This window comes from Python bivittatus, unplaced genomic scaffold (assembly GCF_059951505.1).
Source record: "Python bivittatus isolate LINGU-HERP-01145 unplaced genomic scaffold, Pbiv_v1 ctg000850_np1212, whole genome shotgun sequence".
NCBI lineage: Eukaryota > Metazoa > Chordata > Lepidosauria > Squamata > Pythonidae > Python > Python bivittatus.
In genome coordinates, this window is record NW_028277112.1 from 3,339,910 (window position 1) to 3,356,437 (window position 16,528).

The window sequence follows — 16,528 nt, forward strand, 5'->3', positions numbered from 1 at the left end:
CGAAACACTGCAGAAGTCATCCTGCTGCTTTTGTCAGCAGTCACATCATCAATAAATACAAGAGAACCAGTTCCATTGGCAGCCATACATGCCCACGCCATGACACTACCACCACCATGCTTCACTGATGAGATGGTATGCTTAGGATCATGAGCAGTTCCTTTCCTTCTCCATACTCTTCTCTTCCCATCACTCTGGTACAAGTTGATCTTGGTCTCATCTGTCCATAGGATGTTGTTCCAGAACTGTGAAGGCTTTTTTAGATGTCGTTTGGCAAACTCTAATCTGGCCTTGCTGTTTTTGAGGCTCACCAATGGTTTACATCTTGTGGTGAAGCCTCTGTATTCACTCTGGTGCAGTCTTCTTTTGATTGTTGACTTTGACACACATACACCTACCTCCTGGAGAGTGTTCTTGATCTGGCCAACTGTTGTGAAGGGTGTTTTCTTCACCAGGGAAAGGATTCTTCGGTCATCCACCACAGTTGTTTTCCGTTGTCTCCCAGGTCTTTTGGTGTTGCTGAGCTCACCGGTGCGTTCCTTCTTTTTGAGAATGTTCCAAACAGTTGTTTTGGCCATGCCTAATGTTCTTGCTATTTCTCTGATGGGTTTGTTTTGTTTCTTCAGCCTAATGATGGCTTGCTTCACTGATAGTGACAGCTCTTTGGATCTCATCTTGAGAGTTGACAGCAACAGATTCCAAATGCAAATAGCACACTTGAAATGAACTCTGGGCCTTTTATCTGCACATTGTAATTGGGGTACTGAGGGGATATCACACACCTGGCCACGGAACAGCTGAGAAGCCAGTTGTCCCATTACTTTTGGTCCCTTAACAAGTGGGAGGCACATATGCAAACTGTTGTAATTCCTACACCGTTCACCTGAGTTGGATGTACATACCCTCAAATTAAAGCTGACAGTCTGCAGTTAAGGCACATTGTGTTTGTTTCATTCCAAATCCATTGTGGTGGTGTATAGAGCCAAAGATGTTAGAATTGTGTCGATGTCCCAATATTTCTGGACCTGACTGTATGTAGGGCAGCTATATAACTTGATCAAATAAATACATTTGCCTCACACAAGCACTTTGCACAAGAACATGGCATGAGAAAATCAAGTTGCGCTCAGATTTTTTTTCCTGCATGCAGAAGCTTTTTCTTTTTCTTTTTCACAGAACCAATCACACACAGTGCGTATGAAAGTTGCTGTTTTTTCACACAGAATGTCATCAGTGGATGTATCTTTTTCTTGTACCAACTAATGTATTTAAGATTAAGGCATGAGTATAATTCTTCTCTCATGTTAAGCCTCTGCCTTTCCATCACAGGATAATATTTAGGACTATTTCAGAGGAGACTCTCTGCTTGAGAGATTTACAAGTTATTTCTCAAGAAATAATTTCATAAAGTACAGTAAACTTGCAATAGCAGTTATCCTAACTGAGAAAGTTGGCTCTCCAAGTCAGTGTGATGATTATTCATCCAATGTTCCTCAGTACATTGTGTGCACATAATTTGTAATGAATTATACTCAGTTGACAGAGCTAATGCATCAGCAGTTCTTATTCCTGCAATAGCCAAAGAAATAATACTTTTTATTACTTCTGTTACTGAATATTAAAATAAAAGGCTTCGTAGTTCCATATTGAAACAGAAACTTTGAAATTGCCACATGCAACCAAAATGTGCAGGTATCCTCATTCAGCCCACAGTTTAATTATCACACATTCAACATAGCACTGTAGATAGAGTAAAATCATTTATTTGCCCCAAGAATGGCTTTGTTAGGGCACACCAAACTCAGCAAATGCATACTTACAGGTTTGAATTACTGTACATTGGACTGATCCATAATCTGGTTTGTAGCATGATTTGAAAACCCCACCATTATGGCTTGCAGACCATGAGTTATTGCTTAGTATGTTTTGTAAACCCAGCCTATTGTGGTTTATTCACGAAACCAGGGTTAAGCAAATTATGGCTTAGTGCCATACACAAGCTCAGGTAAACAGTGATGATGGCCAGTTGGTTAGATAAATTTTAAAAGGATTACTAACTAAAGCCTTGACCGTGTTCACTGGAAGTTCAGTGGAACAATGTTGCTAGATAATGCCATAGCCCAAATGCAGTGTAAACCCATCAGAGTAATCTTATGGGTTTACAAATCTAATTATTTCACAAGAACCATTCAGTATGCACAAAACATTAAAAAAGCTAACTTGGTTTATTTTCCTAATAAAAATAGATATACTTCAAATTCTTTAGGAGGCGTTTGGAGCTTTCTTATCTGCTAAAATTGCCATTTTATTACAGCTTATCTTGAATCATGAACAGACTATCAAGATGTTTATGCAGGAAATGGCATCTTGACCACTAATTATTCTTTGCATAATTTTTTTCTGATTTTTCTTCAGTTGTGTTGTGCCAAAGAATAACAAAATTGTGTAGGCTACCTTAGAAAGCCATTTAAAATGCCTTCTTTTGATTTTCAAGGTGCCTGACTTGTAACAGATTATTGGATATTTATCTTTTATCATAATACTTGTATCTATTGATATGTAAGTATGATATTTGATCTCCCTTTTCAAACTAATGTTCTCCAAATATCTGGGACTATAGACTTAATGATCACTGGTCTCTAAATTTGGAAGAAATGGAAAGAATGGAAAAGGCATGATTGCCGGGAACTAACCTCTAACTACTAGAAACCATATTTGGCATGCAGGGAGGGGAAGGATAAGTATGTTAGTGGGCCGAAGATGGTACAAAGTATCTGAGACGTTGACATGCAAAATTTATTTCTAGAGTTTGTGTGTGTTGGGGGGGGGTTTGGGGTATTTTTCTTTTTAATGATATTGTGCCTATTTTAATGTATATTCATCTACACATTTGCATTTAGTGTAATTAAAGATACAGAAACTCAATTATCTCATAGTTTTCCTTGAACTCCTGCATGATTGAAATGTGGAGCTATATCTGTCTTGATATGATAGTGAATTGTTTTGAAAATAATCAGGACAGGATTCCCATGAGTGAATTAACAAATTGGTTAACATCCTATCAATCTAAGGAGGCAGATTATAAAAGAATTACGACAATCTGAATAACAAAGCCAAATGAAATTGTTCATGTTTGGTAGCTCCGTTATGGCCCTTGTAGTCATCAGAAATCAGTCTTGCTATTAGTGAGTTTGTTTTTCTGTGTGTATGTGTGCATATTTCATCCTGTGTAAATCAGTACATTGCATGTACCTCCTAGTTGATGAGATGTGGACAATAGGAGATTGGTTTGCAAGATAGTCTTTAAATCAGAGACACTAGCTTGCATAAAAATTTGTGAAAATGCTTGGGTTGCCCCTGTGGTATAATGGCAAAAGTATGCCAGAACTGACTGGCATTGTATCCCTAGCATTAGCATGTGAGCATGTGACATGAGTACTGCTAAAGCTAATATCTTAGACTCTTCCCCCATTTAACTTGAAAACCTTTAACACAAAACACGTTTTTCCCCATTTAACTTAAATGTTTTTTGTGTGTTTTGTGTTAAATGTTTTTAACACACACAAAAAACATTTTTTTGTATAAGCCTCAATTGACCAAAGCCTTGCAGGCTCATCTGTTGACAACCACAACATATGGAATATTGTGACTTGGAATATAAGAGGAGTAAATGGTAAAAGCATTAGTTAATATATGAAATGAAGGAAACAATGGATGCATTGTGTGTTTGTGAAACTAAGGAAAAAAAGGGAACAATATAAATCTTAACGAAGCTGGCTTGGTTTTGTGGATTGACAATTATTTATTTATTATTTCAATTTATATGGCTGCACATTTCAATTTCATGACTCTCAGTGGCTAACAATGTTAAAAACATCATAAAATGCATAGCAATAAAAACACAACACACATAATCGGCAGCAGAGATGAAAAACAAAACAACTGACAAATCAACATAAGCATTGCATAGGCTCTGCCACACATCCAGTTCCCCAGGCTTGATGACACAACCATGTCTTTAAGGCCTTATGAGAGGCCAACAGGGTCAGGACCAATCTAATTTCCAGAACAGAATAACTAGCTCTGGGTGGTTTGAGTCTGGATGAAAAGACACACCATTCTTTTGTTTAATTTTTGTTTCATATTAAAAGAATGTAAGCCTGTAATATGGAACCTGGTGGGCAAGGTAGGAAGGTGTCCATCAACATACTGGTGCCTGTAGTCACCACACTGGGGCACAGCCCTTATCCAGTCAGGTCATTGGTCCCTCTAGCTTACATTATATTGTTTATATAGACCAGGAGCAGCTATCCAAGGCTTTAGTCGTGTTCTCTACCTTATAATCCCAAGAGTTGGAACTGTTTATTTGGATATTAACACTTTTGAATAATGTTATGGATTCAGACAGGAATATTTTCAGTTTCTTCCCAGTGAAATCATTGTGCTTGATTCACATTGAAATCAGTGGGATTTAGATGATATGTAACTTTTCACATTTTCTATCAGAACCTAATGTACTTTGTTTCTTCTAGAATTAAACATAGTTACAAAAAAAAATTGCAGCTGCTAGATCAGTATCTTTAAACATGTTATGTGTTACCTGTCCAGACTACTGACCAGTTCACTGCTATACACTCATCACCCCTTTGTTTTGATCCTTGATGTCTTAGCTATAAAGTTCTAATCATTACTACCCAAATTTTCATACAACTTGATATCAAACACAATACTTCTCAGTAGAGGCAGATCATTAATTCAGCAGAAAATCATTAGTTGATGAGAAAGCAAAGTGATGTTGGGGAGACCCATAGCATGTTCTTTTTGCCAACATTTTCAAGGCAGATTCTGTTGGGAACATACAGTCCTGAGGTAATGAGGACCTGGGTCATTATAGATAATCAGCATATAGTTACTGTACTATAATGGTTCACTCCTGTTCATAAGTAGGCAGCTTCATTTCACACCAATTGTGCAGGTAGTCCTCTGTTAACAATGGTAATTGGGACTAGAATTTCCATCGCTAAGCGATGTGGTCATAAAGCACGATGTCACATGACCACATCGCTTAGTGATGGCAACCCCATTGCCATTGTTAAGCAAGAAACGTGGGTCGTTAAGCGAGGACCTCTTTGCAATTTCCTGCCAGCTTCCTACAAGCAACATCAGTGGGGAAGCCAGTGGGAAGTTGCAACTCCCAGGTGGCTTGCAAGCAGGCTGGTGGGCAGATAAGTAGCCGCTACTGGGTGCAGGATGATGCACGAGGGGTTGGTGCAGCATGATACGAGTGTGGTGGAGCTTGGGATGGCTGCTGCAGGGTGCAGGAGGGTGTGTGAGGGGCCGGTGAGATGCAGTGCAAGCGTGGCAGGGCTTGGGGTGGCTGCTGCAGATTGCGCAAGGGGCCAGCATGGCACAAGCTAGATGGGGCTGGGGGTGGCTGCTGCAGTGTGAGGGAGACTTACCCAAGCAACTTGTGACCTTCCCTGCTGTCTTCCCCACTGACTTTGCTTGTGGAAGCCGGCAGGGAAGTTTGCAAATGGTGATCACATGATTGCAGGACGCTGCAACTGTTGTAAATGTGAGCCAGTTGCCAAGCGCCTAGATCGCAATTACATGACCACGGGGGTGCTGGGACAGTCAGAGCTTTGAGGACGGGTTGTAAGTACCACTCATTCAATGCCATTGTAACTTCAAATGGTTACTGAACAAGTGGTTGTTAACTGAGGACTACCTGTATTTCTGAATTGTCTTTATTTTTTATTTATTTATTTATCAAATTTATATAGCTGCCCGTAGTGTCTCTGGGTGGTATAGCACAATTAAAAACAATTAAACAATTGTTTAATTAAATTAATTGAACAATTTAATTGGACAATTTAATTGAACAATTAAAACAATTAAACAGCTGTCTTCAAGGACAGCTATATTTAGAGTGAGTTGTAGTAATCCAACCATGAGGTGATAAGGGTATCAGTTAACATTGCCAACCAACTGAGCCAGGAAAGGTTACATTTGGAGCTCCAGCTGAAACTGGGCAAAGATTTCCTAATTATGACCTCAACCTGCTGATCTAGCAAAAGCTGCAAGTCCAGAAGGATCTCCAGGTTGTGCACATGCTCCTTCAGGTATAGTGCCACCTCCTTTAGAAGTGAAGCTCCATGGAGCAGGAAGGTTTCTGAGCAAACAGCACTTCCACATTGTTGGGATACATCTAATCCCTAATAGCCTCCAAGCCCCAAGTCAAGACTTCCACCATATCTCTTGCTCAACCTGGAATGGATATGCGCAATTCAATATTGTCTGCTGATACCACATTCCAAACCAATGTATTGGTTAGGTCACCTTAATTTCTTACCTTATGGTCTCTGGAGAAAGAATCCTAAATTAAAAATGAAATGCCTATTTTGTTGTAGTTTTTTAGACTATATAACAACATGCTATGAGCCACAACTTAAATATAGCACATTTTCAGTAAAAGGAAGGCAATGTAGATCCTAGATTCTGATCGTAATTTGACTTCATCAACTAGGGGCATCATGAATTTCTTTCAAAAATTAATTTATTAATTTATCCACTACATTTTTATAAGTGTTAACATCACACATGGGCATGGAAGGGAGAGTTTTGCTTATTTCTTCTTTTGTAGCATGTTGCACATGAGCATAGGCACATATATCAACTTCTGAATGGTAGGCTTGTAGAATATTTCAAAGCAGTTTAGAAAGTGGGGCAGAAGCTTCAGAAGGTAGGAATTAGCAAAATCCCTTCTGCTGACATGCTGCTTTCTCCATAGACGAAGTAGTTATTCCAGAAAAGATGTAGCATTTCCCATTTGCAGGCCTGCTCTTGATGCATACATCCACTGTGGCACACTGGACATTGATGTATAAGACACAAAGTAGGCTCTTTTAAATTGTCCTTACCAGTTTAATAAATATTTTGTATTTTTAAAAATCTGATTCCCAGTTAATTGGGAACATTTTTAGTCAATTATAATTAGATTAATCAAAGTATTTTAAAAATGATTCAACCAATTACTTGATTAAATTTTGTAGCCCTACTAATGATCCACCTGCACCAGCATAAAATATTTGTTTAATTTAATGAATATTAGATTGCAAGAAGAAAAATAATTATACTGTTTTTTTTCCACTAATGAAAAAAACTGTTTTTACTCTGCAAATATCTTGAAAACACATCAGTGCTGTATGAAGATATGCACATGTATACCTATCTAATTATTTAGTAAATTATTATGTTTGCTGGAGCATACCATGAGGAATTCTGTATATGAATTATTGGATGTAATTCATATTTCATATCACAAATGATGCTGTTTTTTAATGACTTGGACTATTGATCAATCCAGCCCAATACTGTTATTCTCACTGATTGTGTTTCTGAAATTGAAGGCAAGGATTTTTGTTATTATATGCTTCCAGAGTCTTTCATTGGACATGCCGGGGACTGATCCTTTCTTTACTTTTCCTTGTTATCAGTTTGACTCACATATTGTGCTAAACCATTATTTGTTTAGCCATGGTTTGTTGTCTAAATAGCAGTGGGCTGATGTTATAAAATCAAGCCATAAACCCTGATGTACAAACCATAGCTGCTGGTTTCAGACTATCAGATGAATCCAGAAGTAACACACATTTTGGCATAGAGCAATATGTGACCCCATGTGTTGAATTGTAGGCTCTCCCTGTTAAAATACAGCCTTCTACTTTCCTATTGAAAAAGTTGGTCTAATATACTGACAAATAAAATTTACATAGAATCATAGAGCAGGATGGAGCAAGTTGTCTGTCAAGTCCAACCTCCTGCTTCGTGCATAAAGTATTACATAAATGTATATGAGAAGATGTTAGAAGGATCGGTTTACATGTGTTGTTAAATGTATTTCAGATAATGGAGGCCAGACTCTGGGAGGTGGAAACAACTGGCCCTTAAGAGGAAGAAAGTGGACATTATGGGAAGGAGGAGTGAGAGGAGTTGGATTTGTTGCCAGTCCTTTACTGAAACGGAAGGGAGTAGAAAGCCATGACCTGATCCACATTTCTGATTGGCTGCCAACTTTGGTGAAGCTTGCTGGAGGACATACCAATGGCACAAAGCCTTTAGATGGCTTTGATATCTGGAAAACACTCAGGTAACATGCTTGAAGCAGAATTTGATGAAGCCAAAGAAGCAAAATATGCTTTTAAAATATATATTATTAATATGATAGAACTTTTTTTTTAAAAATGAATTTGATAAAAAGCCTATTCAACTCTAAAAATGTTAGGGGAACATATGTGAGGGAACAAATGTGAGGGAAGCTATGTTCATGAGTACTTTTAAACAGCAAACCTGTGGAGGAAATGAAGTATCTTGAAAAGAGGAGGAGGAGGAGGAGGAGGAGGAGGAGGAGAAGGAGAAGGAGAAGGAGAAGAAGAAGAAGAAGAAGAAGAAGAAGAAGAAGAAGAAGAAGAAGAAGAAGAAGAAGAAGAAGAAGAAGAAGAAGAAGAAGAAGAAGAAGAAGAAGAAGAAGAAGAAGAAGAAGAAGAAGAAGAAGAAGAAGAAGAAGAAGAAGAAGAAGAAGAAGAAGAAGAAGAAGTGTTTGCTTCTACAGTTCCTCTTATAGCATTTCACAATACAAACAGATTTCCCCAGAGAGCTGGTAGTTTTAAAAATGTAACCAGATTAATTCTGTCATCGTAGAAAAGTAACTGGTTTTCAGAATCACAAAGTAAACATGGAGAGATGATAATTGCTTAATAAGCTATCAGCAGCATAAAGTGACTTACAGCCCTAACATTTCAGCAAAAACTTCTCACTGAAAAATATAATGGCTGGGTTTTTATAGATTGGTTTTTAAAGTATGATAGATGTATTTTGGGTATGGGATTATTGGGGGACCCCCCCCCCCGGAAAAAAAAATCTGTTGTACTTACAGTTTTGCAATAAGGGCAAAGTACATGAAATTGACCACGCTCTCCTCCCTGCTTGATTCTGTCACGCATCAGTTACAACAGCTTTCTATTAGAGCTATTTAAACTATTTTGCCCGCCAAGGGTAATATTTTTATTATTAATGGTCAGACAAGCATCTCTGGAGATGTTTTAGGTACTGAGTATCTGAAACAAGGGTGGTATTTTATGAATGATTGGGCATTCTCTGGCAGCTGGTGTCCCTGAACTTTTCTAAGTGCAACAGACCAACTAAGATTCTGATCTGACAAGGCTGTCTAAATAAAATTGCACCATAGCAACCAGCGTCGTATAAGCCGAGTAAAACTAAATCTCAGATATGCTAAACCACAGTCTTGTGACGCACTCCTTGAGCAGTGTTTGGAAGCAGAGAGAGAGCAAGAGACCACATGGGGTACTCTCTAGAACATCTTTTGTATGATTAGCCCTGTGGGTTGAGATTCAGAAAGAGAGCTCTAGTCAGTGAGGCAAAACATGGATAAGAGCCTTTTCAGTAAGTAGCATAGCAGCTTTGGAACTTTTTCCCAGAAAAGGTCTTCTAAGATTCTCCCTTTAGCTATTTAGAAAACAGTTTTTATATATGAAGCAAGGTATTTGTTGTTTTACAGATTTTATGGTTTGGTGTTTTTAATTTCATCTTGTAGTTTTCCTAAATGAATTGAAGTATTGCATTAAGCCATAATAGAGTTTCTTATTTTAGATTACCATGCTGTAGTTAAGCTAGCCATTGTGGCTTATAAACCATGAATTAGGGTTTAGCACAAAATGCTAACCCTGATATTTTATCTTATTGAACAAACCATGCTTAAATCCAACTATGACTTAGTGTGAGATATGAACCACGAATATACTTTACTTTATTTTAAAGAAATTTAAAGTAAATTTTTTGAATTGGCTTATATTTTAAGAGATTGGTGCAAATCTCTCTAATTTTCATTTTATGTAAGGAAAACCAGACATACTCCCTAAAGTAAAGAAATAAAGTAGGTATTGTTTTCCCAATGCAATGAAAGGGGCACCCACTATTCTAAACTTGTTTTGGAGTAACTTTGCAAATGTAATTGGTTAACAAGAATTCCTCTGTTCAAATCTGGACAAAAGGAAGCTTTGAAATAGGAGGAATGGGATTCTACTGAATTGTGGAAGGAGATTAAATCCTTTTATAATAAACTTTGTTTCAGTGAAGGAAAGCCATCACCCAGGAAGGAGCTGCTTCATAACATAGATCCAATTTTTGTGGATCCATCTCCATGTAAGTCTGACATTAATTGCTGGATCTTTTACAAATCTAAGCAGGTGAACTAAAAATGAGTCCTGTTGAGTTCAGTGGGACTTTTTCCCAGGTAAGAGTGTTATATGATAGCAATCTTGGAGTCCTCCTGAAGACCAAATGAGGATTTCCCCCTCAAGGTAGGATTCTCCCCTCCACTGGGAAGAACCTGTAAGTAAGGCTGGATACCAACCATTCTATCTCTTTGCCCTTAAAGTGTTACAGTGATTGTATCTACATACTGCAGCTAACCACTCTGAATCATTCCCAGAGATTATTGTCCTCTCCAGTGCTCTCAAGTTATTCAAATGTAAAACAGAATATAGACCAGAATGTGGAGCTGCTGTTGATAGATAACCACATGTCCCAGGTACACAGTGAGATTTCAGGCCAAAGGTATAACCACCTCCAGTCCTGAAGAGTATAGTAGCATTGGGCCTGGTTATTTGAGGGACTGCCTATCCCTTGTAGTTTCTGCCCATCCCACATGATCTGACAGAGTCAGCAGACTCCATAGATCAGTATTGTCCAAACTTGACCACTTTAAGATGAGTGGACTTCAACTCCCAGAATTCCCCAGCCAGCCTGGGAGTTGAAGTCCACTCATCTTAAAGTGGCCAAGTTTGGACAACACTGCCATAGATCAAGCAGTGTTAGCTGGCAGAACCCTGGAAATGGGCCTTCTCTGTCACCTACCCCCGGAATACCATTCCCCCAATATTCACATTTCTCCCCCCACCCCTATTTAAACAAGCCCTTAAAACCTGGCTCTATCAGAGTGGGTGATGGATGCCTTGTGTGATGTTGTGATATTTTGAATGGTAGGAGTCTTTTTATGGACTTTCTCATTTTAGTGATGTAATTCCTTGTTTTTATTTTTGCTTTTTATTGTTGTGTTCTATAAGCTGCCCAGAGTTGTAACAGATTGGTGTGGCCTATAAATGCCAGAAATGAAATGAAATGAAATGAAATGAAATGAAATGAAATGAAATGAAATGTAGTGGTTTTGTTCTGTTAGCTGGGTATGTATATATACTGTATATAGGCTGTTTCATATGTGATCAAGTTCAGGTTGGGGGAAAGCCTGAGCCCATCTGTGTCTCTGAAGTTCCAAGTCCTCTTGCTACTTTTGCACTGTACTAGTATGACTTGGAGATTCCACCAAATCTCTTCTCCAGTAAATATTGTCTATTCTACCACTCCCTCCAGCTTTTTTTTTTTTCTTTGCCAGAGACTCAGCTTTTTATTAGGGGGATGGTTTTAAGAAAGTTTTCATTGGAACTTCTCACTTTTACACACACTCTTAAATTTCTTAATGCAAGTACTGTACTTTGTAATAAGAAAATGGTGTCCAAAACTACAGAGAACAGTTCTCCTTGCAGGGCTGTGGGTTTGTGCTGTTTTTTACCTCCCACTTCTACAAAACTAGAAGCATGCATGGGGGGCACCAAATGATGGGAATGGTAGGGGAAGAGGCCTGTCCAGTTACTACTCCGTGCATCTTCACTTGTGCTATAGAAGAAAAGAGAGAATGAAGCTCTGGGAAGCTGCAGCTGCCACGTGACACACAAAGGTGCCTTACAGGTCAGCGGCGCTCCTGACTGGAAGTGCAAGAAACAAGTTGGGAGGCAGAATCAGGACTGTGCTATATGGCGGCCTGGCTTCTGCCTTTTTTCCTTCTTCCCAGAGCAACTGTGCAAGATGGATAGGAGATGAATAATTGTGCATGTGTGAGAGAGAGAAAGTGGATAAACGGATGGAAGAACAAGAAGCAAATCACTATCAAGGTCATACTGAGCATTCCAGGCATATATTTTTGTCTTCCTGGAAGTCCAAAAAAGTTTTATGAAGTATTAGGTGAGCTAGTTAGTGTGCTGTATATAACCTGGGAGCCACATGCTGTATAAATCAGTTGCTTTGAATTCTGTATGTGCCAGATGGTGCATAGGGCCTCTAAAATCATTTGTTATGAAGGAAAGCAGTTGCTCTGGAGGAGATAAAGGCAGCTGCAAGATGAATTAAGGTTTTGATTTTATCCAAACAGATCTATTTTATTTCTAGTATCTGTTAACTGAAGGTGGCATATATAGGATTTCCCTACCTAGACCCTGACCAGCGTGGCCTTACTTGCATTTTCAGCAAGGTTCCTAAACCATGTGAAATCACCTAGTATTTCATAGGATTGTCAGATATTCCTAGACTTTGATGATCTCACTGAGTTCTCACATGAGGTCCTGAGATTTTGATGTTCTCAGTGAAGTTTGCAATTTCGTGAGATTTTGGCATTTTCTTTAAAGATACAGTATTATGAGATCTTAGATAAGATCATAGAGATCTCTCAAGATTTAATGAGCTTACATGAACCATTTTTAATTTGTTATTTTAATGGGGGGGCACCTAAGTGCTGTTTTGGGAGCAAGAATCGTCTTACGTAAAGTGCTGTGGACCATCCAGTCCTGAACTATCTTAGATATATTGTAGTAAGGCTTACTGACCCATGTTGACAATGAAGCAGCTTTCAGTATGAGGCTCATGTGGATGGCAGTTTTCCCACTTATCTTGTACATTAGTTCTTCGAACACAGCTACTCCACAGAGTATAGTTAGTTTAGATAAAGGACCTCCTTTGTAGCTGATTCATAACTTGGAGGCCATTGTGGGAAACATATGAGATCCTTTATGCAGAGCCTAATATGAGCCAGATTTGATCAGGCCTTGGCTCCAGAACCAGTTTTTAGTGCTATAGCTACTTAACTCTAAGTATATAAAGTACATTTCATTCACAACTGACTTTTACAACAAACTCATACCTCTAGGATTAAGATGCTCCTAAACTAGAAGGTATGAACCATAGGAATTTAGTTATTAGTGATGCGTTTATTTCAGCTTTCCTCTAGGAGCTCATTGAGGTATATGTGGTTCTCTTACCCATCTACCACATTTATCTCAAAACAATTCTATGGATGAGATTAGGCTAAGAAGTAGTGGCTGGTTATCCAGTGAGTTTCATACTGGAGTGGGGATTTGACTTAGGTTTTCTCAGATCATCATATTCTCACTGTGACTGCTAGTTTTCTAGATTTATTTTATTTGTGCTTTCAAGTCAGTCTTGACTCTTGGCAACTGTCTGGACTAGTCACAGCAGTTTTCTTAGCAAAGTTTTAGAGGTGGTTTGCCATTCCCTTCTTCCTAGGGCTCAGAGAGTTGTGCCTAAGGGAGGACTAGAACTCACAGTCTCCTGGCTTCTAGCCTGGTGCCTTAACCACTACAACACACTGGCTCTCTTTTAGATATTAGCCACAATTAAAACAAAACAAAAAACCTATTGACACAGAATGGCTGTTTCTCAGTTCAGGGGCAACTTGAGTACTGACTCCGTTATGGAAGATAGGGAGCTCAGAGCTGGTGGATATGAAAACCAGGTGTGCCAACATTTGTTCTTGCCATTTATTCAGCTGTGCTCAAACTGGTGAGGCTTTTTTCAGTACATTTACTACAAGATATCTCTATTTCTTAAACATTTCTAGATAAACTAGAAAGAAATACTCTCTACTTTAATTTTGATCAATAGAATATATTTCAAGCACTGTAATGCTTCTGCAGAAACAATATTAAACAATTCCCAGACATACTGTCACTTGAAAACAAAGTCCACCTCATTGTTACAAAAGGACTTTATCATTTATCTTTCTCCAGGGTCATTTTCCTCAATAATAAATGAATAAGTATAATGTTTTTGACTCATTTGTTTAATTGGGTTATCCTTATCTAGTTTTAGGATTTGTGTGGAGAACAGATCACGTTTTCGGTCATATTTGTGCAGAAATATTGAAAATTCAAAAGGGTTCACAAACTTTTAAGCACTACTGTATTTTTTCCTTTTAGATTGGGTCAAAGGTATGCAAAGTAACATTATTTGAAATGCACCGGACCCTCATGATTTGTATCTGTGCATTGAAATACCTGTGTTCATAATTACCTGAACAAGAGTAATAGTCTTTCTTTTAGGGTGTTCGACCATCCCCAGGGTTGCAGTCCCAAATAAGCACCCTACTTCCTGATGTGTTATTGATCATGGAGTAAAAAAAAGGTAAAATAAAATAAATTGCTAGTAGTACCACCTAATGTTACAACATTTCTATACTAAAAAAGCTAAGCAGAATCAGACTGGATAATACTTTTATGGGAGACCACCAGGAAATGCCAGAGTGGTGGACTATATTGGAAAATTGATAAAACATCTTGGAAGAAGGCAGTGCCAAACCACTTTTGCATTGCTGTTGAGAAAGCAACATGAACGTGTCCATGAAGCTGCCAGGAATCAAAGTAAGACTTTATCTTACTTTCATAGATTTGTCTGTGTTTTGCAAAAACATTTGAGAGATTACAATGAAGAGAGCCTATGCAGGAGAAGGTAGATTATTCAAAACCAATCAATTTATTGAAAGCCACTCAAGGTTTCTTGTTTGTCTGGTGCTGGTTGATTCCTGCTTTGAAATCCCCTGAAATTTGTAAAAGTGACATGATAGTTGCAATTTTGCAACTGGGCAATTGCTCTGTTAGGGTATTACCGATTGCATATTACTGTGTTGACTGAATTAGGGGAGGTGGGGTGAAAGAAGATAAATTCTAAACTATGTATATGGAAATGGGCTTTAGGAACAGGATATTGAACCTGTTCAATATGGTGGGGGACGGATGTCCCTCGGCTGATTTAAGCTTGAAAAGCAGGGTGAGATGAGAATTCCCTGCATGAAAATGGGCCACCCACACTTTCTGCAGAACTGTAGGAAAAGTTCCCTGGAAACTTCAAAAGACAAATGAATTCCAAGCCATTGTGGCTGTGATTTCCAATAAACCAGAGCAGAGCCAGGAATAAATCAACTCAGCTTCAAAACAGATAACGTCATGAGAACAATTAGGACTGGAGCCAATCCTGGAGTGATGCAAAAACATTTGTCTGGAAGTACTCCCACTCACCCTGTTTCATATGCAAATGGGCTGATTATCTTTGTCTGAGTGCTGAGAATTGGAAGTGTTTCTCTGAAAGGTTAAATATCTTTCAACTACCAAGTTTTAAACATTGCTAAAATAATCATTATTTCCGAAACACATCTTTAGATTAGAGGGTCCCCCATTGGTGATTCATTCAATATAATTTCCCTTGGAAAGAATGTCAGTACTTGAAGCATTGCAGACACATTGCTAAACCTTTTCCTTTAAAACAGATGTCCAAGCTACAAATTCAGGGTTGGTATGATTCTATGCACTTATCATTTTTTTATAGCCTGGGAAAACTATGACTGATGGGAGGACATGAAGAAGGTTGCTTCTGTCCTTTTCAGCTAAAAAAACCACTGTTTTTAAGCTGCAAAAAGAAAAGGAAGAAAGAAAGAGATGGGATCCCCATTTCTTCTCCTTGCATGAATGGAAAAAAAACAGCTTAGAGATGTCAGTTTTATGATGATAATAAAATGATAGCATGATGAAAAAAATGCAGCACCCGGTTTCAGCAATCACAGTGCAAGAAATTGCATTACTTTTAGTACTACAGATTCATTTTCTGAAGTGCTTGCCCAGCAAGTAATATTTTCCTCACAGCTGAGTGTTTCTTCCAGTAAAAACAACGGTTTTGTGTGGCCTTAAAGAGTGATAAATTTATTTTTGGATAATTATTTGTGGATCTAATCTTAGCTTTTAAGGTGCCATAAGGTTCTTTGCTGTTTCCACTGCAAATGTGTAACACAGCTATCCACTGTAAAAATTGTTCTATTATTCCTCAGTTCCAATTAATTATGCTATTATTTTAAATATTGAAAGCAATAATAAGGTTTATGCATCACCATGGTTTGCTTAATGGCCCTGTTTGCTCTTGTTATGATGCCATAAACTATTTGCAAATCACAGTTGTTGTATTAATGAAACACACTAAGCCTAAATCAACCACATCGTAGCTTACTGCAGAGTATCAATGCAGCAATTAAATATAAACATTCTTATTCTTTTGCTGCTATGGTGAAGAGCAGCATATTTTTCCCATTCATTTAAGCCATATCTCTCATAGTGTTTGACCTTTGTTCTTTATTTTGCTATGCATATAGGATTGCAAAATTTCTTCTTTTACTATTCATTGCTGTCTCTATTTCGTTAATGTAATGTTGAATTGCTATTATGTTTTGTTTTTGTATCAGCTTTGGCTTGCTTTAACATTAATAACTGCAATTAAAACTATGTTGATTCAACTCTCCCCTCTGCCATCACCTTCTTTCTTGTCTGGGCAACCCATGGAC

The 16,528-nt window shown here is 38.2% G+C and overlaps 1 protein-coding gene across 2 annotated transcripts in view; it reads left to right on the forward strand.

The window, feature by feature from the left end:
- The window catches only part of ARSB (arylsulfatase B), a 75,362-nt gene that overhangs the window by 27,187 nt on the left and 31,647 nt on the right, over positions 1-16,528 (forward strand). For both annotated transcript variants that reach the window (XM_088130080.1, XM_088130081.1), the window contains exons 5-6: positions 7,906-8,149; positions 10,151-10,221. In XM_088130080.1, the coding sequence (XP_087986206.1) occupies positions 7,906-8,149; positions 10,151-10,221 (315 nt within the window). The remainder of the gene's footprint in view (positions 1-7,905; positions 8,150-10,150; positions 10,222-16,528) is intronic.